The sequence below is a fragment of the Tenebrio molitor genome, chromosome 9, assembly GCF_963966145.1.
Source record: "Tenebrio molitor chromosome 9, icTenMoli1.1, whole genome shotgun sequence".
Classification (NCBI taxonomy): Eukaryota; Metazoa; Arthropoda; class Insecta; order Coleoptera; family Tenebrionidae; genus Tenebrio; species Tenebrio molitor.
The window spans coordinates 14,628,087-14,651,014 of record NC_091054.1 but is presented as its reverse complement, the minus strand read 5'-3'; the positions used below and the strand labels follow the sequence as shown (position 1 = coordinate 14,651,014).

The following is a 22,928-nucleotide window of genomic DNA, read 5'->3' as shown; positions in this document are numbered from 1 at the left end:
CTTTTTTTAATCCTTGTTTAGGCAGAATATAGCCTAAGGGAGTCCGTTTCGGCTCAGGGATGCGAGGGTCGCGGGTTCAATTCCGACCCAAGGCGAAATTAAAAAAAAAAAAAAGGCTATATTCTGTCTCGTGATTCGGAAGTCACGTTAAGCCATTGGTCCCTGTCTATTGAGTTGGTCATCATGCCCCTCATAGATTTGTAAACCAGTCCTAGACTGTGTAACACATTTTTTATTAACATTTTTAATTCTTGTTTCTTTCATTACATTCATTGTTACACCCTGTATTTAACTACAGGAGGTGGAATCTTGAAGACTCCTTGGGGGTTAAATAAATGGTATCTTTTACTGGCGTTGGTTTCTGATAAAGCTTAGGTACTGTCAATTCGGTTAGTAGTATTCATCTTATAACATTTGAATAGTTTTCTACTATGATCGGTTACACTTTTGACGTAGGAAAAAAGGGAGACTTTAACTATTGGTGATACATTATCACCAATTCTTCTCTGAGTGTTGTTCTTATACCTGTCGATCCACCTCGTAATGTCCATGTCCTGCCAACCTGTTTCTTCTGGATAAAACAAAGACTGCCTTTTCTGACAGTTGCACTGTAGATCTGTTGATAACGATGCTTTTAAGGGCCGATTTGAATTTAATAAGCTACAAAAGACATTACGAGTATATGTGATTAACACGCTTGCTTTGATGCTCCACCCCCGAGAGGGCGTGACGAATCCACTTAGTCTTGAATCCTGAAGGATTTATATCCTTTAATCTACAAACTAACGATACATTTTTTTTGTTAGGAATGCTTCCCATAAGGATTCCATCTACTAGAGTACAATACTCTCAAAACATGATTACAAATTGTATTCAGATTAGTCAATTCTTTTTTTATGTAAAACACAAACAAGTCAGAACTGAGAACACAGTCATGAACTGGACGCAGAGTTCGCCAGGTCATCACTGCTCACCTTGATAACAGGTTATCAACCCGCAATGTCTCGAAATGAGAAAATTATTATTTATTATATACTGTAATCGACGTAAGCGTTTATCTTAAGGCACCAGTTATAAAAGGTGCTATCTAGTGAAGTGTTGACACAAGATGTCTCAAGATCTGTTCCAACAAGCTGACGGGGTGCGCAAACAAGCGTACAAATCGTTGAACAAAGACGAAAAATCGGTGGAGGAAGATGTGGCGGTGGTCAATCAATGGTTGAAGACTCAACACCACCTCCCAGAAGTGATGAGTGCGTGGTGCGTTTTCACGTGACCCATTTTTTAAAAGAGATTTCATAGGTGATCCTGCGATTCGCAATTTTCTCCTCATGAACAAATTCAGCGTCGAGAGCACCAAGCAGAAGATCGGCATGTACTACACCATGAGAACTCTACTCCCAGATTTGTATGGCAACCCAACATGTCCACAAATAAAAGACTTCATGGACGATATGTACGAACTGTGTAACTCCAGGATTGTTTTATATGGGTCGATGTTTCAGGTTTGTTTGCTTTCACCCAGTTCCGATGCAAGGGCTTTATAAAGTATTCTTGTACAAAGCCAAACGACCTAATATATTGTCTTTGCGAAAACTGGCAGTGGTAGTCAACAGCATCGCAGAAGTGAGACTAATGAAGGACTGCATGTATCGCGACATTATGATCTTGGACATGGAGAACATCACCGTGAACGACATCGCGAAGATAACACCTCCTTTGATCGCGGAAATCTTCACCATCTATGCGGTACTGTAAATCGCTCCTCGCCCAAACCACAATACCTAACTTGTTTTTTATGTGTGCAGAAAGTGTTCTCGCTTCGTTTGGAAGCAATTTATCTCCTCAACGCGCCTTCGTTCGTCTTGCAACTGATGGCAATGCTCAAATCGGTATTGAAGCCCAAGATTTTCAACAGAGTGAGTAGAACGCTGACTTTATTCTAATATAGACGAGTGGATTTTGCAGATTGAGGTTCATCAAGATACTGAAGTTTTGACGCAAATCTTCACCAGCGACGATCTTCCGAAAGATTATGGAGGGAATGGTCCTTCTTTGCAGGAGCTGAATGGTAATGGCTGCAATAGACGAAACAACAAATTGTTGTGTTTTCTTTGACGTAGATTTGGTCATGTTGATGTTCGAGGATCATCAAGAGCGGTTCGATCAGCTCGACAAATTGAAAATTGACGAGAATTTGAGAGTTGAAAAGTTGAATCGTGACGAAATTCTAGGAGTTCGTGGAGATTTCAAGAAGCTTGAAGTGGACTGAAGACAAATTCTAAATCATTTTCTACTAAAGTAAAGTGGTGTACAGTGTGTAGTTCCTGGTTTTGTCTGACTCATAGTTATAACATAACCTCTTTTTATATTAGTTTTTTTCTGATTTTTGTTGAAGTAAATACACACTTAGAAGTCCCCTATGTCAGATCAAAAAACAGGGATTCAGCGTTCTTTTCGTTTCAGGTGTATGTTTAAATTGTATTCATTAATAGTTATTTATGCAACGAGTTTCTGTGTAAATTGGGCTTTTCTAATTGCCCGAGGGACAAGATTAAAACACGACCGTAGCGAGGGTTTTAAGGCCTCGAGGGCAATTAGAAAAACCCTATTTACCCAGAAAGGAGTTGCATACAAATTTTCATTGTTTGAAACGACGTCTCTGAAGCTTCCAAATCTTTTAAAAATGGTTTCACGTTTGCTTTTGACAGTTTTGACAAATTTTTCAAGACCTGTCAGAAATGTGACGTTGAATGTGTTGTCTAAGGCAACGGTTCGTTATCTGCTCATTTTGCTTTAGGGCAGTTGAGAGGCAGTTTACAAAGGAGAAAAATGAGAATTCATGATTATGACAGTTGAAAACAATAAAATAAATCTTATGTGATAAGATAACTGAATAAAAAGAGAGTCATCCCGATGTACTTGATAGTGTTTAAAATGTTATTCAGTGTGCTTATACGACTAAAAGGACATGAGAACAACAAGAAAGAAGGAAGATAAATTCAAGAAAAATAAGAAACATGGTTTAAGTGAATTCCATAAATATGTATTTTTTCATTGAGATTAAATTAACATAGAGAACATAAAATAAATAAGTAAATAAATAAGACAAATTGACTAAATCAGACCACAGCAGTTTTGTCAGAATTTAGCAAAAAAGATTATAACTTTACAAACTAGTGGTAACGTAACAATAAGTAGAGGAAGTGGAAGCATTTGAGAAGAATCCGACTTATCAGACACGATGACATATTCTTCAATCCCGCAGTGATTCACACCCCTAAGTATCTTAAAAAAACCGCCCAAAGCTCCCCATCTACTCCCCCAAGAATTAGCCACTATCCAGTATGGAATTTTATTTTCAACTCCCCATCCTATGATTTTTACAGCGTGCTGACCCATGTATTTCCCAGCCACGTGATGATAAACGCCTAAAAATAAATCAACTAGAAGAAATCATCTTTCTCTTGCCACCTACCCCTTTGGTAGGAATAAAAGTCTTCAAACACCGTATAAGTCGTCATGACTGGTCCATTTGTCATTATCTCCATCTGGATTTGTTCCTCTTCGCTGCTCACCTTGTAAATCGACAGGGCGAAACTCTTGTCTACCTCGTAGGGAGTGTTATAGTTCAGCTGGCACCTCTTTTGACAAGGAGGAGTGGTTTTGTACAAATAGGCCAAAGCAGAGTAAGGTTTGCAACCCTGGAAAGTTGAAACGAGAATTTTTAACGTTGCAAACGTTTGTACTAACTGTATTCGAGTTGTAGTCTCCCCCTGAGACTACACCGTATGTCAACCAGTACTCCCAAGCTTTGTTCACGTAGCCTCCGTCGCATCCTAGTCCGCAGTCGGTGCAGCACTGAAGGAGGTCTTCAGGAGACAAGATCACTTTGTCCTGTCCTCCAGTGGCGATGCATAGTCGGTCCGACATCACTTCGGCGGAAGCGAAGGCCTAGTGTTGAGGGAAACATGTCTTGATCACTAGTGTTAGGAATTTAGGAAGTTTTCAGGTGGTTATTATTTGCAGTATGTTGTGTTATAAAAATGTATGATCAAAAGCGGTTGTGAATAACAAAAGATTTGAAAACGTATGGCTTAACTTGAATAATCCAGCAGTCAATGTCGTTTTTACGACAGTTGCCGTTTGTTTGGTTTCAAAAAGGGTTCCTAGATGAATGAGTCACTATTACATTTCACCGAACTGCCGTTCTGTAGGTTCTCAGAATAAAACTGACACATTTTTACAAGTTTTTCATAGTGTGAAACCTTCTTACGAGAGATAGGTTAGAATTATGGTTAAAATTCAATGACATTTAAAAAAAATATTTGACAGGTATTGTCAAGTAAATATTGGGTGATTCAAAATTATTGTGGCCAAGTATGGCAACTATGTACGAAAATTTATGTGGCAACTGTGTAAATGGGGTAGAGTTGACATTTGTATGACATTTCATAAGCGTGCATTTGATTTTTTCAATTCCATTACACATTGATTTGACAACTTATAAAATTGCGCGACTATGAACTGTCAACTCTACCCTACCCACACAGTTGCCACATAAATTTTCGTTCATAGTTGCCATACTTCGCCACAATCATTTTGAATCACCCAATAGACAACTGAGAAATGAACAAAACCAAATTTACATTAGGAAAATTTCCTTTTCCCATTTTTTTGCAACCAACTATATCTGGTTATACAGGGTGATTCACGAGTAATACTGAGCCTAACGAAATTTATGATGCAACCAACATTACATTTGGACCGATTATGCGGATTAAAAAAATAATAATCTTTGAAGACAAATGTTTTTCACATTAATTTACCAAATGCAATGGTTGTTCAAAAATTGCCTAATGCCTCGACTCTCTTAAATAAAACCTACCTCGCATTGATTAAGCATAATAGCATTGATTCATAGGTAATAAACTTATTTGCACAAAGATAAAACAGTAAAAACAATATTTATATTGAATCATTTCGATAAAAAAGTAAAACTTTGTGAGATCACATATTTTGGGGATTTAATTCTGGTTTCAAAGAAGTCGAATGACTAACATATTGAAAATGAAATCTTATCAATACTACTGTAAAGATAACAAGATTTTGCAAATATGATACAATTTGTAATACGTGCTTGTTATCAGTTAAAAAAACATTCAAATAAGAAATTTATAAACAATCGGTATCAATGTCATTTGTTTCGACCCTCTTGACGACCACACAACATCTTTTCTTACCCAGCACGAGCCACACTTGCCCTGGTCCCTGACGTAACCAATCACGCCACTGCATTCAGCCCAGGCATCTCTCGCATCAAAGAACTCCGGCATTTTAGTTTTCCCAATCTTGTGTCTTCTCAAGGTCACTTGGTACTCAGGATCGGGATCAATGCCGAGGACCCCATTGAGGCGCTTCAAAACTTCCGTCGAGGTAATTTCAGGAAAGTTGTCTCCCGCTGTCCAATTAGACTGATTGGTGTTGATAAAGTTGATGAGGTCGTGACGGGTCATCTGGATCTCTTCCTGAAGACATGGTGACACAACGAGCGAGAGGACACTGACGAGGAGTGGACGGATCATTTCAAATGTGTATTTGTGTTGTTTTGCCGGTGTATTATTGGTGTAATCTCTAATAATATCTGATAAACGGCGATGACTGGAATTTTTAATACAGTAAATAACGATGCATTTGCATATCAGATAAAATTTGAGAGATATCAAAACATTTTAATTATTATTCCCATCACAAATGAGATGGTATTTGGTATTGACGGATGAGAACACTACATCACACCGAGTGGGTGGCGATGACTGATGGTTTCCTTAAAATAGACCATTGATAAATAAACCAATGCAATACAAACAATTCAAAATTAATAGTAGAGACATTATCTTTGCAACTTAATTAAAACAACACTCTCATTATTAAAAGCATAATCTTAGCAAACAAAATATACATATGTAGAGAATATTCTTTGAAGCTTCGATCATTCTAGAAGAAGAGATTTTACTCAAATGGCCCGCCAGGACAATCTTTTCGATGCTGAGATGATTGTAGCCTCGTAAAATTTTAAAAAATCCCTCCATACCCCAGTCCTTACCCCACGTGTTCGCCACTAGCCAATAGGGAACACCGGAATCTTGCCCCCATCCTATAATCCTCACAGCGTGCCAAGTACTCGACAATGAAAAAAAATTTTGTTTCTGGTACACCCCTACAAACTGTTCTTGTAAAAAAAACTCTCTCAAAATATGTGACTGCCTACCGCCGCGATATTTTGTCTCGAAATGTTTAGTTACTTTCATCATAGCAACAACAGGACCGTTGGTCATAATTTCTATTTGGAGATGCTTCACTCTCATCGGGAACTTGAACTGTGTTATATCCATTCCGAACTGTTTGTCATTGCTGTAGGAAATTGAGTAGTTGCGATTTGTGCAAGACTTCACACAGGGAGAGCTTTTTCCGTTGAATGTTGACAATTTGTAAGGTTTACAACCCTGCAAGACATTCTTCAGATCAGATCTATTTATCAAGAGAGGAGTAGTTAACTCGGCCTGAATTCAAATCTCCTCCAGACACCACCCCCTTCGTGATCCAGAAATTTAGGGCGTAGAGAACGACACCGCCCTTGTCGCAAGCGTCTTTTTTACCTTTTGGTACGCAGTTCGAACAGCAACTCAAGAGGTCTTCGGCAGAATATACAAATGTCTCGCTTTCATTTGACGCAATGCACGTCCTATCAGTCAGCATCATCGATGTGGCGACTGCCTAAATGTAATGATTCTTGGTGACATATTAAGGACCCGAAGGACTCACCCAACATGAGCCGCATTTGCCTTGACGCCAGATCTCTCCTATCGAAGTGCATTCGGGCCACTGTTTTCTCGCGTCGAACTCATCTGGAATTGGTCTGTCTTCGTGGTACATCCTCTTAATTCTTTCTCGAGGGTAGTCGGAAGGTAACAGAGCTCCGCCCAAAGACCACATACTGGCGTTGGAAAAATCTGTTTCGTTCTCCCCGGTGGAATAGAATTCAGTGTCGATGAACGGATTTGTTTCTTTGTCAAAGTTGAAATCTGCTTCGCTGTCAATTGGTCTAGATGTCGATAAGTTACAAAATAAAATTAAAACTATGTAAGAAAGTGAAAGGAAATGTGTTTCGATTTGAGACGATGACATTTCTGTCTATCAAAATGTCAGATTTAATGTCAATGTCACATTTTGAGGAATAGAAGTGAAATATTTCAAAATCACTGGTTACCAGTAGAAAGTACCGTGCGATCATTTAAATTTATAATTAGAGTGGGCTATGATTTTTAAATTACCGGGTGATCAAAAAGGACTGTTTAAGTTGGCAGTACAATTAAGAAAATTTTATATTTCGGTTATTTATAACACTGCAACCGGGTATGTTTTGTTGGTTTATTTGACAAATATCTGATGTAGGTATAGCATTAACAACGACAAGCCATCAACAAACGAAAGTTACTCCTGTTATACAATTTAAAATACAATTCAGTGTTACCAACTTAAACAGTCCTATTTGATCACCCCGTAGATTGGCAACATTGACTGGTGACAGCTTCATTTAAATTGTTAGAAATATGAAACAGCGAGTTAACTGTTGCATCGAAGCCGGGAGAGAACACTTTGAACATTTGTTATAACCTATATAAATCAAAATGAAATGCTGTTCGTTGGTAAGCGCATCACTTAAGAATGGCTGGACCGATTTGGCTAATTTAAAAAAAATGTCCGATTAAGGTTTTTGGGGAAAGGAAAATTGAAAAAGTTGCCAGGAAAATTGGAAAATTCGGAAGAAACTGAAAGTGCTTTTTTCTATGGGGTTTTTGTATGAACTCAAGACCATAACTCGGAATTCGAACGATGGATATGCGTAATTCTTTTTTTGTTTTGTTAGTCATGGTTTTGGATAGTTTTCAGAAAAAAAAATCGGGACAATTACAACGGAAAGTCGGAAAATTCGGACAAACTGCAAAAATCATGATTTTTAATGCACTCTCGATTATAACTGACGATAGGAACGACATATTTGATTGATTCTTTTTTTTTTTGTTCGATATGCTCCCGGGATGGAAATAATTCAATTGAAAAAAAAAATGGAAGATTTGGAGAAAAATCTGGAAAAACGCATTTCCGCCTAAATTAAAATAAAATTACATTTGTTTTTACTTTTGTGTTGTTTCGCGATCTGTCCAACAAATGTAAAGTCCATTCAAAAATCAAAAAACCACCACCTGTTGCTTTAGGTTGGTAAAATTTAAAAAACCCTAGGTAGATATTTCTTCATTCTATGTTGGTAACTATAAATTATGAAATTTATTTGATTCAAAATAAAATTCAATTGCTTTGAATTCCGTTCATATTAGCAGCACGTTTCATTTCTTTATTGATTCTTATTATTTTTACTTAAACATGCTCAGAAAAACAAGACATTTAATAAACACTTAACCTCAAAATTACAATTCTCACCAAATTTTACACCAAACAGCGTTGCCGATAGTAATTATCGAGGAAAATGCGACGTTGGTGGTTTTTTGATTTTTGAATGGACTTTATAGGCCGTGCCAAACCCAAATAACCACCACCTCTTGAATTAAGTTGGTGAAAACAAAATTACACTAAGTGTGTGATGGAAATTTTGATATTGCTAAAATGCTAGACCATTCAAATCTACGTATACAACGTTGCCGATTGATTTTCTGGGTAGAATGCAGTGTTGGTGGTTATTTGGTTTTGCCAAAGCCTATAGTTGTTTTATTTCTATTCCAGTTTATTTGGCTATGTACCTTAATTTGGCTACGTGCACAAATGTCATTTGACAGCTGATTGTCTAAATGTGAATCAAACCAGAGATCAAACCAATCGGATTGTTTACTTGAACATCCATCTTGCAATCGAAATCTATAATAAATGTAAATAAAACAAATGACGTCACTGTGCGACAATGAGCATCCTTATTTGTAAAGGTCCATAATGAACCTAACGAAATTTGTGATGCAGCCAACATTACATTTGCACCGATTATGTGGATTTAAAAAAATAGATTTTTATATTTACATACATAAATAATCAATAACACAAACTAAAAAAACTATGGGGGTCATGTATTGTTGGTTGTATCATACATTGTGTTAAGCTCATTATTATTCATGAAGCACCTTGTACATTAGATACGTAGAATACATTATGTCTTATGAACCTCATTGTGGGTAGAATGTAGGTATGTATAAAGTTAACGAGCTTATTAAAAATTTAATCTTAATAAAGACAATATACATATGTAAACAATGGCTCCTTTTGAAACCTTTACTGGTATAGAAGAAGAAGTTTCATCCAAATGTCCCGCCAGGACGCTTTTTTCAATCCCTAGATGATTCTGCCCTCGTAAAATTTTGAAAAATCCTCCCAGATTACCCCAATCCTTGCCCCACGTGTTAGCCACCAGCCAGTAGGGAACACCGGAATCTTCCCCCCACCCTATAATCCTCACGCTGTGCCAAGTTCCACGTAATATGGACGTATATGGCTGTTCGTAAACCTCTGAATAAATTATTTTCAAAAGGTCTCCCAAAAGCTAGAGATCATAATCCATACCATCGCGATAATTTGTCTCGAATTCCGGAGTTGCTTTTATGAAAGAAACCACAGGTCCGTTAGTCATAATTTCTATTTGGAGGTGCTTCACATTCGTTGGGTATTCAAACTCTGAAATACTTCCACCAAAATGCTTGTCTTTCGAATAGGAAACAGAGTAGTCCTGATTTGTGCAAGAATGTTGACAAGGAGAGCTCATTCCTTTGTAAGTCGACATCTTATAAGGTTTGCAGCCCTGCAAGATATTTTTGAGATTAATGTTTTTTACTACAAGATAGTAGACAACTCGGCCTGAACCCAGCTCTCCTCCAGACACCACCCCTTTTTCAATCCAGTACTGCAGAGCGTAAAAAGCGATACCTCCTGTTTTGCAAATGTCAGATTTACTTTCTGGTACGCAGTAAGAACAACAACTCAAGAGATCTTCAGCTGAAAAGTAGACTGCCTTGGTTTGATTTGATACAATACACGTTCTGTCGGCCATCATCATTGCCGTAGCTATTGCCTAAAGAGAGCAATTCGTTGCTTAAGAGTTTTGTTAAGTGGGTGACTTACCCAACAAGAACCGCAACTACCTTGGTGCCAGATTTCTCCTATCGACGTGCATCCGGGCCACTGTGTTCTTGCATCGAAATTTTCTGGAACTGGCCTGTCTTCGTGTTCCATAATCCTTACTCTTTCTCGAGGGTAGTGGGTAGGAAAGAGAGCTCCGGCCAGGTTCCATTTTGTCGCGTTGGAAAAATCACTGTTAATGATTGAATTTGATTCACCGTCGATGGATCTAGCTTTCGATAAGAAACAGGATAAAAATAAATTAATTATTGATATAAAACTTGTTTGGGTTTGAAACGATTTCATTTGTCAAGTACACTGTCAGTGATGCGACTGTCACTATTTTAATCATCGGATATTAATTCATAGAAGTAATTTAAAAACAAGTATAATAGCGCCGTCAGATGAACTAAAATAATCATGATTTACCCATGATTTACCCGATTTTTTTTTTTGATCGTAAGTACTGTACTATTTAAAATTTGAATGATTATTGACTTTGCTGTTGATATTAAGAAAATAATTCTTTTGTTCTTATAACGTAGTGTTGCAATGTTCCGCGTTTGAATTTTATTTAATGAGTCCAAAAATGTTGTAACTTTCTCTCAAATAATAGTTATTTATGGTATAAGTGGGTTATTTAAGATATTACCCACGAGAGGTATTTGTAACCTACGAGGGCTTGCCCGAGTAGGTTATTACCTCGAGTGGGTAGTACTTAATAACCCACGTATGCCATACAACGTTTTATTCAATATTCCAAAATTTTTAGATAATGACATTATTGATGAAATTCTGCTCCCGATGGGTTATGGACGTTAATAACCCACGGTGCTAATGGCAACGTGGGTTATGTATGTTATAACCCACGGTGCAAATGGCAACGTGGGTTATAACAACAGACTAGTTATAGCCCAGTTTACTTAATTAAAACTAACTAGTAAAACACAATATTACTATTGAATGTTGGATAAAATAGATTTTCTTTCCTTTAACATCTAAAAGAGAAATTTTATCCATATATTTTGAACACTCAATACTTGTTTGCTATCTGTTAATAGATTGATAGATAAAGGGAGAGAAATAAATTCAAAATCGGTATTTTGATATTTTAAATTTTTTTATTTACATAAAAATCAAATTAATTTCTATAATTTAAATAACTAAGTAGTCGATGCAGTCCTTAGTGGAGGAGAGCTTTGGAATAACCCAAACCGGAGGCGTAACCCAAACCGGAGGAGTAACCCAAACCGCCGGCGTATCCCAAGCCGCTGTATCCCAGTCCGCTGTATCCCACTCCGCTGTATCCCAAACCGCCAGCGTATCCCAAACCGCTAGCGTATCCTAAACCGGAGGAGTAACCCAAACCGCCGGCGTATCCCAAACCGCTGTATCCCAATCCTACAGCTGGGGCAGCAATCCTAGCCACGGGGGCGGCGATCCTGGCCACTGGAGCGGCGATGGCGGTAGCTACTGGAGCCACAGTTTTGACGGCGAGAGGTTCTTTGCGGACGACAGCGTTGAAGCCGTTGATGGGATCGGCGACGTATTCCACAACACGTCTTGTGCCGTCAGAGTCCACCAGAGAGTAAGCTCCTTGGACGACATCTCCACGGCGGGACTCCTGCTGGGTCTTGCTGTCTCCGGTGTGAGGGTCGTTGACGGCGTATCCGAAGTCGTAGTGAGCTGGGGAGAAGGGTTGAGCAATGACGGCTTTGGCGACGGGGGCGGCATAAGCGACGGGAGCTACAGCTCTGGCGATTGGTGCGGCGTAAGAGATGGCAGGAGCGACGGCTCTGGCGATGGGAGCGTGGTAGGAGACGGCGGGGGCAGCGTGGAAGGAGACGGCGGGGGCAGCGGCGTAAGAGGCGATGCCTGCACGGGCCACGGTGAAAAGAGCGGCGAAAGCGACAAACTGAAAAAAATTGAAATTAGACAATCACTTGCACTGATCACCGACAATTATTTTGGACACGCTGTAGACACTTACTTTGAATGCCATGTTTACTTGGTTGTTGTACTACGAGTGTGCCCAATCAATGGTAGTTCTCAATTTTTATACAAGTTTGTCGAGGCGTGGTTCACGCGTTGTGATGTAACCCCAAACGAGAAAATCACATTCTTGTAAAACAAGTTAAATTCAATCATATTTTTTTATCGTTTCAATTGCATTATCTCTTAGTTTGCAATTTTTTCCGGTTTTTTCTGGCAACCTTGTTCAAGTTTCTAGTTTCAAGTTTACATTAAAATGTTGCAAATAATGAGAATGCGGCCATATGTCCAATGCTCGGAAAGTACTCGTAGAAACAATTTTGCTGTTGTTGTGATAGGTGTTCGTTCCGTTTTTAGAGAAATAAGAAGAAGAATAAGAGAAACGGGAAACGTGACATCAACGGATGAATTTTGTCGGGATAAAGGTCGTCCGAAGACTAATTAAATTAATAATCAGCATTTTCGAAATGGCTTGTGCTAGAGATGGGAAAATACTTAAATGGTATAAATATTAATGATAATGAAAAGAGAATTTTGCCGAAACTCTAATAAAAAGTGTAACAAAAGTTAAATGCTGTCATCGTTTTCTTCGCTCTTGTTTCGAAAAAATGATTCCGTCGTGATTATTCCCCTCAGAAAATTTAAGCCAATCCAGTAATAGGATTATTTAAAATTTAGCTAATCAGGGAAGAATTTCATCGACTATATCATTCATTACTTCATAAACCAATAAGATTCTTTGATTTTCTTTAGTTACCATGTATTACAGCGGTTATTCTAGTAACCAGGGCGATTTCGAATATACCAACCTTTGTATTTTCGCTCGCCGCCTTAACTTACAAATTTTTTTGCGCTAGCCGTCACATTAACGTCACATTAAATCACTCTGGTATTGAATGCGCCCAGTCGGTTTCGGGAACCTCTTTATTTATTTATTTGTTTATTTAATTCATGATATAGTCTACCCGTATACAACTCGAGGATGGAAAATTCTCGATTACTCGACGTGTTGCCGGAAACACCACTCGATCTTCGATCTCGTGGTGTTTCCTGGCAACACATCTCGTATAATCGAGAATTTTCAATCCTCTAGTTGTATAATATATGAGTATTCATGCACATGTGCAAGACCCAAAAAGGAAACTTTACTAAATATTTAATCCAAAATTTTTCTTGGTGATGTTCATGATTCAGAGATAAATAACTGTTTGTCTTAATGTGAAATTTTCTTCGGGCAATAATCTTTCTCTATATCCCTCGTGCACGCCAAATAAAAATCTGAATATTTCGCTCGTGCGCTACATAAGTACACTCGCGAAATATTCAAGTATTTGGCGTGGACTTCAGAAAATTTCAACCAATCATATTAATGCATATTACAGAAATCACCTAGCAACGGACGAATATCACCGACTATTCCATTCACCTGTCATGTTAAAAATAGACTAATAAAATAGTATATCATACACCTAGGTGAAGAAGTTCATGATTATATCCAGAGCGCCAAGATTAGAGCCTGAAGCGTGCCGAGGGTTCTAAGGCGCGAAGGCTATAAGGGACTTCTTCACCGTGGTTTATATACTATTTTTTCCACTACTAGATGCGTTAAAACCCTTTCGGATAATAATTATTAATAATAGTTATTTACACAATTAGTGGGATAAAAGCAATATTACAGGATTCGAGTGTGAAGATTGCAGATAACGAGGGCGTTAGCCCGAGTTCATCTGTAATCACACGAGTTTCCTGTAATATGCTTTAGCCCACGTGTTATGTACAAGATTTTATCTAAGACCGCCCCGAATTAAAAAAAAAGGTAAATCTTATTTATTTCCGCCAGTTTCATTACACCACTCAGTGGAATAATAACTTACTTATCCCACTGAGTGGGGTAATGAAGCTCACTTATCCCACTGAGTGGAGTAATGAAATGCGTCCGGTAATGAAGTTCCTTATTCCACTCAAATGAGTGGAAAGGATAATTATTTTGTCCGATGCGACGATCCGAGTTCTCATTTTTCAACGGTTGCTATGAAAATCGTCTACGTTAACCAATGAAATCAACGAAAATCTTTCGTTGCTAGGTGACGGCTGTTTATTTTTAACCGAGGTTAATAATCAAAATTAAAAAAAAAATAAAAAAAAAAAATTTGTTACACAGTTTAGGACTGGTTTACAAATCTATGAGGGGCATGGTGACCAACTCAATAGACCGGGACCAATGGCTTAACGTGACTTCCGAATCACGAGACAGAATATAGCCTTTTTTTTTTAAATTATTTTAAATTTCGCCCTGGGTCGGAATCGAACCCGCGACCCTCGCGTCCCTGAGCCGAAACGGACTCCCTTAGGCTATATTCTGCCTAAGGAGAGAAATTCTACTTCTGGGGTCGGTTCGAGAGTAAATAATGAAACCTTCTGAGACTAGTAGTGGAAAAACACAATTTTACACATTTGTTACCATGGTTTCAAAAAATTGGACCGAATATTTCCACTCGTGGAAATTGTATCGGTAATACCACTAGTGATCCCAGCGATAATTTTTAACAAATGAATGCAGCCTTGAGAATTGCTTCCAAATGGACTCACGTGTCTTTTTTGTGTTGTTGGAAACATTTTCTTCGATTTCTGCGTTAATTTCTTCTTCCGATTTGCTGCCAAATTGCCAAAGATGGTTCATGAAATAGTCCTCCGAATACAACTCGTAGTCCAAATTATGTAGACTATTTTTCAAACCGGTTTCACTCATTCAATTGTGCTTGCGTTTCTCACTCGTGCTGACGCACTCGTGGATTCATTCCCAAGCACAATTGATAATTCGTGACCAGTTTGAAAAATAATCATTTATGTACTGTGATGAACGCGGTATTTATACATTTTATTTTATTACCATCGCGGAAATTATTCACCTTAAATTCAACAAAGTCAAATTTGTCTTAACGATCTCCAAATTGTTTCTGTGCAATTTATGCATTCCATTTATTTCCATTTTTAAATACGCACATGTTTTGTAAGTGTCAGAATGTTGAGAAAAACAGAGCCGTTCCCACGAAGGGTTTCCTGGAATGTAAGACCGTTGCAAATCGCAAGATTAACTTCTTTAGTTTCTTTCAAAAGGCCATGTGGTATTTCTCCAAGTTATCAGGGTGGCGAGACGCCCACCACACTCGACCAGTCGACCAAGCAAGGCATTCATTTGCATACGAAAGGATAAATTATTTAATTGTTGTTTAAAAATTGATGAAAATAGAGATATAACGATAAATAAATTAATACATCCGTTTAGAAAGGAGTCGCCGGGTATTTTGAGTGACACAAACAAAATTTAACTAGAATTAACAATGTTGATAATAATTCAATTCGTCTGAGTTTGGTCGTAAATGAAGTTTCATTTAAATTTCTCATAAGATGTTTACATTAAATAGGAAGCTTTGTTCGGGGTTGCTGAATCCATATAGTAAAAATTGTTAATTAGTTTAAATCCTGTTAAATCGGTCAAATCGTTTAAAATATTCACAATTGAATTGGTCCACTAGAATTTGGTGTCTGCGATTTAGATTTTAAACACAGCGTCGTCAGCCAAGGGTGGTCCGTTTTGTTAAGGTGGCGAGAGACGCGTTACAGATCGAGACTTTTAAGTAAGATATCGGATTACACTTGCACGTGTGGTCAGTTGTGGGAAAATTTAGCAAAATTAATAAATTCTTGTTTAAACAAAGTCAAGTCACAAACCCACTATTTTAGAAAGACGCGCTGTGTTTTTCTGAACATTTTGATATCCAATTTAACCCTAATTTAAGCTGGTGTAATCGTAATTCTGATGTACAAACCAATTTTCCTTATCTAATTATTGTAAGCAAATCTTGCACCGTACGATTACTGCCCATTTACTAACATAGTTTTACAAGGGAAGTAGGTAGAAATTTCTGTAAGAAAAGCGTAGAAAATCGTGAAAATGTAAAAATAGTACCGCTGTAGTACTGGGGGCGACATCTAACAAGGGGTAGTACTACGAAATTTACAGTTTTCTTACGCCTTTCTTCCATATGCTTTCCGTAAATTTAAACAAACAAAATTTGTTGTTACATTCATTAACCATCTTCAGTTCAACAATTAGTTGCAGACAGAACAACAACCAATTTTGGAGTTTAATTTCTCTTTCAGCGTAATTGGGGTTGATTCGCTATCGTTACTATGTTGTATTATATTGTCCAATGGACAAACAAATTGTATGTTTAATAATGTTGATATTGCGAATCGAAAAACCACCCTAACTAGGAAATAATAATATTTTTAAGCGAGTTAAACGAGGTTTGATCGAATGCCCATGCGTCGTAAGAGTCAAATTTGCATAATTCCACACATGTGGAAAATGAGTAACAAGGGAAGGGGGGTAGGCGAGTTAGCGTCCCCTATTTAAAGTTTTGGGACATTTGTCTTAAGGGATTCGATTTTTGACTGTCTTTCGAGCTAGTCGATATCCGTGTGTCTGCCTTTGCGATTTTGTTTAAATTTTCTAAGTTTAAACTATATTTGTATTAAATCACTTTAGCTTCGTTTAGAGTGCCGAGTGCTAATAAATAAGTTAGTGCCAGTTCCAACAACAGGTGCCGACGAGCAACCAGGGTGTTAAACTTTCTAGGTAAGCCCGAGAAAGGGTTATATTATTTTGATTAATTAACTCTATGTCAAAATTTACTTGTTTTTCGTTGAAATTATTTTATCAGTCATTCACCATGGAATATTTAATTTCAATTTATTCAACAATTTGAAATAATCAAAATCCAAATTTAAATTTTTTTTTTCCAAGTTTCGAGTTATTTGAAGTAAAAGTTTAAAGCTAGAGGTAGCCAGCAACAAATGATTCTATTTCCGATGGAAAGGGGCCGCAACACTTTGGTTGTCGGATTACTTAAATTACAAATTTAACTTATCTGATCCTTTTATTCAACATTTTTTATATTAAATTCTTTACTCTAAATTTGAGTGTAACCACCAGTCAGGGACTTTGAAACTTAACAGTCAATTACTAATTTATAACTAAATCGTTCCTGAATTTTCTCAACTGGTGCCCGCAAATCAGATCGAAATTTCTAGTTATAAACTTTAGGGAGATAGAATAATTGGTTGCATATTCAATATAGGGTAGAGTAGGGCTATTTCTCTCCCGCGTCGTGTTTAGGCGACCAAGCAAAATTATTGTTTTGCACCAATTGCACCTGAAATTATAGGCGCGTTTGTCGGCCATCAACGATGAGGAGAGTCGTGGTTCCCGGGGACCCTCTTCTTCAACTTTACTAGGTCTAAGACACGGTGTCAGGTCGTAGTTTCCGACCGTGGACTTAGAATGGGCGTCGTAATTCCCGCTCCAACGACATGTACTATGTATGTGTGGGCTACCACGAGGACAAACGCGACAAAATAACCATCCCGGTTACCTGTAATAAACTGGTGTCGCGTACGACAAAGTTCTGTACAAGTCTTTGTCGAAGCTCGTGGACGAAATTTGTGAGAGAAATGACGACTACAGTCATTCAGATTGATTTGCGAGGACTTGTATATCCGGGTTTTATTCGGAAGTTGTAATTGGTGTTTAAGCACCGGGCTTTTACCGGAAGCGGTATTTCGGCAGTAGGGCGTAATAGTTAAATGCGATGCACTTATCAAATGCCGCGAGCATGTTATCTTCCGACTCTGGTACAAGTCTAACTCAGTGCACTCGATATTAAATGTTGCTTGGGTGATATAAGTCCGAACAAGTTACCTGAAGGTTAGGTTAGATTTGCCGTACGTAAATAGGGTTGCATAAAAATGGGGGTTACAGCAAAATCAAACTTTTCAAATCTAAATTGGATAACATAAAATCTCATCAGGTGAAGACTGACGCCTCAATCATTTGTTTAAATTCACGATCACCATTACAAAGAAAGTCTCTTACGAATTTGCTTACAAACATAACCTAAACAATAACTTTAACACAGGGCAAAATTTGATCAAACCCGCAGAACTCATCCATTTTGTAAACAAGGCTTCGAAATATTTTGTAATAAAATAATTGTGGGGAAACTTGTGTTTAAATCTCTTCCTCCATGCGTTTTGACACTACTTTGTCTCCGAATTTGTGTTACGACTACAGAGTATTGCCTAATAGGCCTTAAGATAAAACACCATCATCACTATACAGGTGACTATCGACGAAAAATAAACACAACGTAGGTAAGTGAAAATAATAAGTATAAAGGGTTACTAGACGAGCCAAATAGATTAGTATATCAAATTGAGAGTTTAAAAGATAAATTAACAGTTAAAAATGTAAAAATTTACGACATCATCACGATCAAAATGGACGGTCTCACTACAGTACCTACTTTCAATACAAATATAGGTATGTACACTTCTGTTCACTGAAAAACCATACACTTACATTTTGCTTGTGTAAATCATTACCTGATGTCACTGTCATTGTCAGTGACAGGTAATTGAAATAATTCGATTTCAGTTAGTAAAAGTGTACTTACTGTCCCCTCTAATATTACTGTTATCAACATTATAAGTATTATTCTTTATTTTCAAGGTTTATTGTGGGTTCTTTTAAGTTTGGTATAACCAAAATTCGTTTGTAAATTCTTACCTGATAACTTAATATAGGTAAACATGGAAACAAATATAAAGTAAATTTACACAGCCAAAAAATCGCAATAATCTCTCTCAAGACTTGTAAGTATGTTTTTCCGTAAACAGAAGTGTAATATAATATTTGTTCAAATACTAATTGTTACTTAAATCAATAAATTCATTTTGATCATAATAGCCCGAATGTTTTGAAAATGTCAAAAAATATTCACTCTATGCACATGTGCAAAACTGCAAATACCGGGATATTTTTATGGTGCATCGAGTACTCATTTATAATACCACGAGTAGTCCAAATTATGTCGACTATTCCATTCAGCTGTCATTTGTTCACAATGGCGTTATGATGAAAGTTAATGTTACATGATATTGTTAGCGTTAACGTAACGTAACGTGATGTTAAAATTGACTTTAACTTTCATCATAACGCCATTGTGAACGGTCGACACTGAATACCATGTAATTTTGAATTTCTAGACCTAACGTTAACATTAATGTTTTAAAGGCTCATACACAATGGCGTTAACGTTACGTCGATGTTAAAACGTTAATGTCAACGTTAGATCTAGAAATTCAAAATGACATGTATTTCAGTGTGGACCGTTCACAATGGCGTTATGATGAAAGTTAATGTTGCATGATATTGTTAGCGTTAACGTTAGACCCAGAAATGTTCTGGATTCTTAACGTAACATTCTAACATTAGCCAACGGAAATAATTTAAAAAAAGTACTGAAATACATGTAATTAGATCTAACGTTAACATTAACGTTTTAACATCGACGTAACGTTAACGCCATTGTGAAAGGGGTGTAATGAAATCAAAAATGAAATTCATCAACTGCCATTTTGACATTTTTAGCCAAATTACATAAACTCCGTACGGTGATAGATTGCAGGTTTTTTGACAGAAGACAGACACAGAAACTGGTTTGGTGGGAATTAATCTGCAGGGATACAACGGTTTTCTACATAACGTGAAACAATTGAGATGGAGAGTTTAGTATTTTTCACTGCTTTATGTTTTGGAACTAGAATTTAAAAACGTGCAATCTATCACCGTACGGAGTATACCTACGTTGATTACTAAATTAAATCACATTATAAACGGTATCAAGGGGTCAGCGTCATTAGTATTTTTGGTTGCGTACAAAATAAATTCAGAAATAAGCCTTATGTGACTTGCCCTATATGTACAGGGTTATTCACTTAAGATGACGAGCCTGACCAGGTAAAAATGCAACCCAAAAGGCAATTCACAAAGCAATCTCGATTCCTATTACATTATCCGGCATTATCATAATGCGCATAAAACATAGACAGCTTTAACGTCAGCCTAATGAATGTCAATTTGTGACAGAAAAATACGTCTCTCAACAAAATATGATTTAATAACAATAATAAGCAATTAAAATCACAAAAGTAATGGGTAAGTAGGATCATATCGTTTGAAAATCTTTTCAAATACTAAATATGAACGAAAAATGCAATGACAGATATCTTTCAAATTAATAGAATACCTACTTGGATTCCTGATTTAATTTCTAAAAACCAAAACACAATGAATGCTTTGTAAAGTGTATTTTGGGTTGCATTTTTACCTGGTCAGGCTCGTCATCTTATGTGAATAACCCTGTATTTGTAATACTGCATTTATACAGGTTATTTAGATAAGAATATGAATTTACTTTAGGGCCACAGGCAGCCCAAAATACGCCTTCCTACCACGTTGATGCCTGATTAAATTAAATATTTTTATCCAATATCTGTTTATTATGAAGTCATAATAATGCCGACTTTGAATATATTATGAGGTCTATGAAACACTAGTGGACTTATGAATCTATAATTAAACTGTTTTTATAATTAATGAGTTTAGAGAGAATTGAACAGTTTATTGAACAACAAAGAGAATAAGAACTGTTACAGAAGGAGGTGTTGGATAAAACTACATATTACACTCGTGCCTTAACAGCAAATAAGTCACTCAAGAAACATTAGTCAACTCGAGCAAGGTCTTGTGGCTAAACATTTCTTTCGTGACTTATAAGACACTTGTGTAATAAATAGCTATTTTCAATCAAAATTATCTTAAATAATGGCACGATACTGACATCCTGTCATCTTAATATGTCAAAATGAAAACAACAATGATTAGAGTAGAATAATTTTAAACACATTATTAAATAGGTAGGTAGGTATTTTTTTTTATACTACTCCTTACATTGTTCAAATTTCTTGCCGTTCTTTGGCATCGTCTTTTCGGAAATGGCCAGTTTCTTCGTAATTCTCGTTCTGTGGCCAAAGCCAATGACAAGAAAACTTCGAAACATTAAGTAGCTTGATTACATGTTTTATTTATAATATAAATATGGGAAAGATATCCCTGATTGATATGATAATTTTGTCTACTGCCCTCAGGTAAATTCGTATTTTTATCTGAATAATCCTGTATACTTATGTTTTATATGTCCTAAAACACTTTGTTCGTTCTTATTATTTATCGTTGGAGTGTTAAAAACTCAAACGCCGATACTTTCAGAAAAAGACCAGTATCTTCTAGAATCTAGAATAAAGGAGAACTCTTTGTCTTTGTTCTTTTATATTCAATTAATAACTAACAATGTACTCAGAATACAGTTCAGAGAATACAATGGAGAAGCTTTCTAGTTTTTGAATTTTATGTAATGACTACAAAAACGTTGTTTATCTGACAATTTTTTTTTTAAGTTCTATTAGGATTTTATTTCTTTAGTCTCAAAAAGGAAAGTTTAGGCTATTTCATTCAAATAGTCTGAATACTCAGTCTGCTCGTTGGCTTTTAATAAATAGATTGCTAAATAAATAAATGTAGATTGATAAATAACGGAAGGGTAAAGAAATTCATATCTGCCATTTTTACTTAAGTACATTATATTTTTTTTTATTTACAAATATCAAATTATTTCCTATAATCTAACAACTAAGTAGTCAATGCAGTCTTTAGTGGAGCAGAGCTTTGGAATAACCCAAACCGGAGGCGTAACCCAAACCGGAGGAGTAACCCAAACCGCCAGCGTATCCCAAGCCGCTGTATCCCAAACCATTATATCCCACTCCGCTGTATCCTACTCCGCTGTATCCCAAACCGCCGGCGTATCCCAAACCACTGGCGTATCCTAGACCACCGGCGTATCCCAAACCTCCGGCGTATCCCAAACCGCTGTATCCCAATCCTACAGCTGGAGCAGCAATCCTAGCTACGGGGGCTGCGATTCTGGCTACTGGAGCGGCGATGGCGGTAGCTACTGGAGCCACAGTTTTGACGGCGAGAGGTTCTTTGCGAACGACAGCGTTGAAGCCATTGATGGGATCGGCCACGTACTCCACAACACGTCTTGTGCCATCAGAGTCCACCAGAGAGTATGCTCCTTGGACGACATCTCCACGGCGAGATTCTTGTTGGGTCTTGCTGTCCCCGGTGTGGGGGTCGTTGACGGCGTATCCGAAGTCGTAGTGAGCTGGAGAGAAGGGTTGAGCGATCACGGCTTTAGCGACGGGGGCGGCGTAAGCGACGGGAGCTACAGCTCTGGCGATCGGTGCGGCATAAGAGATGGCAGGAGCGACGGCTCTGGCAATGGGAGCGTGGTAGGAGACAGCGGGGGCGGCGGCGTAAGAGAGGGCGGGGGTGGCGGCGTAAGAGGCGATGCCTGCACGGGCTACGGTGAAAAGAGCGGCGAAAGCGACAAACTGAAAAAAAATCAAATTAGACAATCACTTGCACTGGTCACCGACAATTATTTTGGACACGCTGTAGACACTTACTTTGAATGCCATGTTTACTTGGTTGTTGTACTACGAGTGTGCCTAATCAATGATAGTTCTCAATTTTTATACAAATCTGTCGAGGCGTGGTTCACGCGTTGTGATGTAACCCCAAACGAGAAAATCACATTCTTGTAAAACAAGTTAAATTCAATCATATTTTTTTATCGTTACAATTGCATTATCCATTAGATTGCAATTTTTCCGGTTTTTTCCGGCAACATTGTCAGGTTTCTAGATTCAAGTTTACATTAAAATGTTGCAAAAAGTGAGATTGTAGCCATGTGTCCGATGCTCGGAAAGTAGAAACAATTCTACTG

At 37.4% G+C, this 22,928-nt stretch overlaps 6 protein-coding genes across 7 annotated transcripts; 1 reads left to right on the top strand and 5 right to left on the bottom strand.

Moving 5' to 3' along the window:
• The first annotated feature begins 1,065 nt into the window (after positions 1 to 1,065).
• On the top strand, positions 1,066 to 2,418 carry LOC138137681 (retinol-binding protein pinta-like). The gene is made up of 6 exons (XM_069057196.1): positions 1,066 to 1,253; positions 1,303 to 1,456; positions 1,506 to 1,749; positions 1,809 to 1,919; positions 1,969 to 2,071; positions 2,124 to 2,418. The coding sequence occupies exons 1-6, from the start codon at positions 1,109 to 1,111 to the stop codon at positions 2,270 to 2,272; spliced, it is 906 nt and encodes a 301-aa protein (XP_068913297.1). The 5' UTR covers positions 1,066 to 1,108; the 3' UTR covers positions 2,273 to 2,418.
• Positions 2,419 to 3,024: 606 nt separating this feature from the next.
• LOC138137680 (cathepsin B-like cysteine proteinase 5) lies at positions 3,025 to 5,812 on the bottom strand. The gene is made up of 4 exons (XM_069057195.1): positions 5,244 to 5,812; positions 3,754 to 3,954; positions 3,479 to 3,704; positions 3,025 to 3,431 (listed from the first exon to the last, which is right to left on the bottom strand). Exons 1-4 carry the CDS (start codon positions 5,583 to 5,585, stop codon positions 3,142 to 3,144), a joined length of 1,059 nt encoding a protein of 352 aa, XP_068913296.1. The 5' UTR covers positions 5,586 to 5,812; the 3' UTR covers positions 3,025 to 3,141.
• Positions 5,813 to 5,924: 112 nt separating this feature from the next.
• On the bottom strand, positions 5,925 to 7,209 carry LOC138137678 (gut-specific cysteine proteinase-like). The gene is made up of 4 exons (XM_069057192.1): positions 6,826 to 7,209; positions 6,559 to 6,777; positions 6,272 to 6,506; positions 5,925 to 6,220 (listed from the first exon to the last, which is right to left on the bottom strand). The coding sequence occupies exons 1-4, from the start codon at positions 7,186 to 7,188 to the stop codon at positions 5,931 to 5,933; spliced, it is 1,107 nt and encodes a 368-aa protein (XP_068913293.1). The 5' UTR covers positions 7,189 to 7,209; the 3' UTR covers positions 5,925 to 5,930.
• A 2,062-nt stretch (positions 7,210 to 9,271) lies between these two features.
• Positions 9,272 to 11,122, bottom strand: LOC138137679 (gut-specific cysteine proteinase-like). 2 transcript variants are annotated; one of them, XM_069057194.1, is made up of 4 exons: positions 10,183 to 11,122; positions 9,914 to 10,132; positions 9,628 to 9,862; positions 9,272 to 9,573 (listed from the first exon to the last, which is right to left on the bottom strand). In XM_069057194.1, exons 1-4 carry the CDS (start codon positions 10,483 to 10,485, stop codon positions 9,278 to 9,280), a joined length of 1,053 nt encoding a protein of 350 aa, XP_068913295.1. In that variant the 5' UTR covers positions 10,486 to 11,122; the 3' UTR covers positions 9,272 to 9,277. The 2 variants fall into 2 exon arrangements, with proteins under 2 accessions (XP_068913295.1, XP_068913294.1); XM_069057193.1 differs by having other exon boundaries at positions 9,628 to 10,132.
• A 155-nt stretch (positions 11,123 to 11,277) lies between these two features.
• LOC138137683 (larval cuticle protein A3A-like) lies at positions 11,278 to 12,298 on the bottom strand. Its single transcript, XM_069057198.1, has 2 exons — positions 12,170 to 12,298; positions 11,278 to 12,094 (listed from the first exon to the last, which is right to left on the bottom strand). Exons 1-2 carry the CDS (start codon positions 12,179 to 12,181, stop codon positions 11,363 to 11,365), a joined length of 744 nt encoding a protein of 247 aa, XP_068913299.1. The 5' UTR covers positions 12,182 to 12,298; the 3' UTR covers positions 11,278 to 11,362.
• A 9,396-nt stretch (positions 12,299 to 21,694) lies between these two features.
• Positions 21,695 to 22,686, bottom strand: LOC138137682 (cuticle protein 8-like). Its single transcript, XM_069057197.1, has 2 exons — positions 22,609 to 22,686; positions 21,695 to 22,533 (listed from the first exon to the last, which is right to left on the bottom strand). Exons 1-2 carry the CDS (start codon positions 22,618 to 22,620, stop codon positions 21,787 to 21,789), a joined length of 759 nt encoding a protein of 252 aa, XP_068913298.1. The 5' UTR covers positions 22,621 to 22,686; the 3' UTR covers positions 21,695 to 21,786.
• Positions 22,687 to 22,928: the final 242 nt, after the last annotated feature.

Excerpts from the sequence above, each read along its gene's own strand:
- LOC138137681 (XM_069057196.1), top strand. The coding sequence starts at position 1,109 with ATGTCTCAAGATCTGTTCCAACAAGCTGACGGGGTGCGCAAACAAGCG. Across the intron at positions 1,254-1,302 it reads CCACCTCCCAGAAGTGATGA|GTGATCCTGCGATTCGCAAT; the intron begins GTGCGTGGTGCG and ends GAGATTTCATAG. Across the intron at positions 2,072-2,123 it reads TTCTTTGCAGGAGCTGAATG|ATTTGGTCATGTTGATGTTC; the intron begins GTAATGGCTGCA and ends TCTTTGACGTAG.
- LOC138137680 (XM_069057195.1), bottom strand. The coding sequence starts at position 5,585 with ATGATCCGTCCACTCCTCGTCAGTGTCCTCTCGCTCGTTGTGTCACCA. Across the intron at positions 3,955-5,243 it reads GCAAGTGTGGCTCGTGCTGG|GCCTTCGCTTCCGCCGAAGT; the intron begins GTAAGAAAAGAT and ends CCTCAACACTAG. Across the intron at positions 3,432-3,478 it reads CTTTTATTCCTACCAAAGGG|GCGTTTATCATCACGTGGCT; the intron begins GTAGGTGGCAAG and ends ATTTATTTTTAG.
- LOC138137678 (XM_069057192.1), bottom strand. The coding sequence starts at position 7,188 with ATGTCATCGTCTCAAATCGAAACACATTTCCTTTCACTTTCTTACATA. Across the intron at positions 6,778-6,825 it reads GCAAATGCGGCTCATGTTGG|GCAGTCGCCACATCGATGAT; the intron begins GTGAGTCCTTCG and ends CATTACATTTAG. Across the intron at positions 6,507-6,558 it reads GAGATTTGAATTCAGGCCGA|GGTTGTAAACCTTACAAATT; the intron begins GTTAACTACTCC and ends AATGTCTTGCAG.
- LOC138137679 (XM_069057193.1), bottom strand. The coding sequence starts at position 10,485 with ATGAAATCGTTTCAAACCCAAACAAGTTTTATATCAATAATTAATTTA. Across the intron at positions 10,133-10,182 it reads GTAGTTGCGGTTCTTGTTGG|GCAATAGCTACGGCAATGAT; the intron begins GTAAGTCACCCA and ends TGCTCTCTTTAG. Across the intron at positions 9,574-9,627 it reads CGAGACAAATTATCGCGATG|AGGTTTACGAACAGCCATAT; the intron begins GTATGGATTATG and ends TAATTTATTCAG.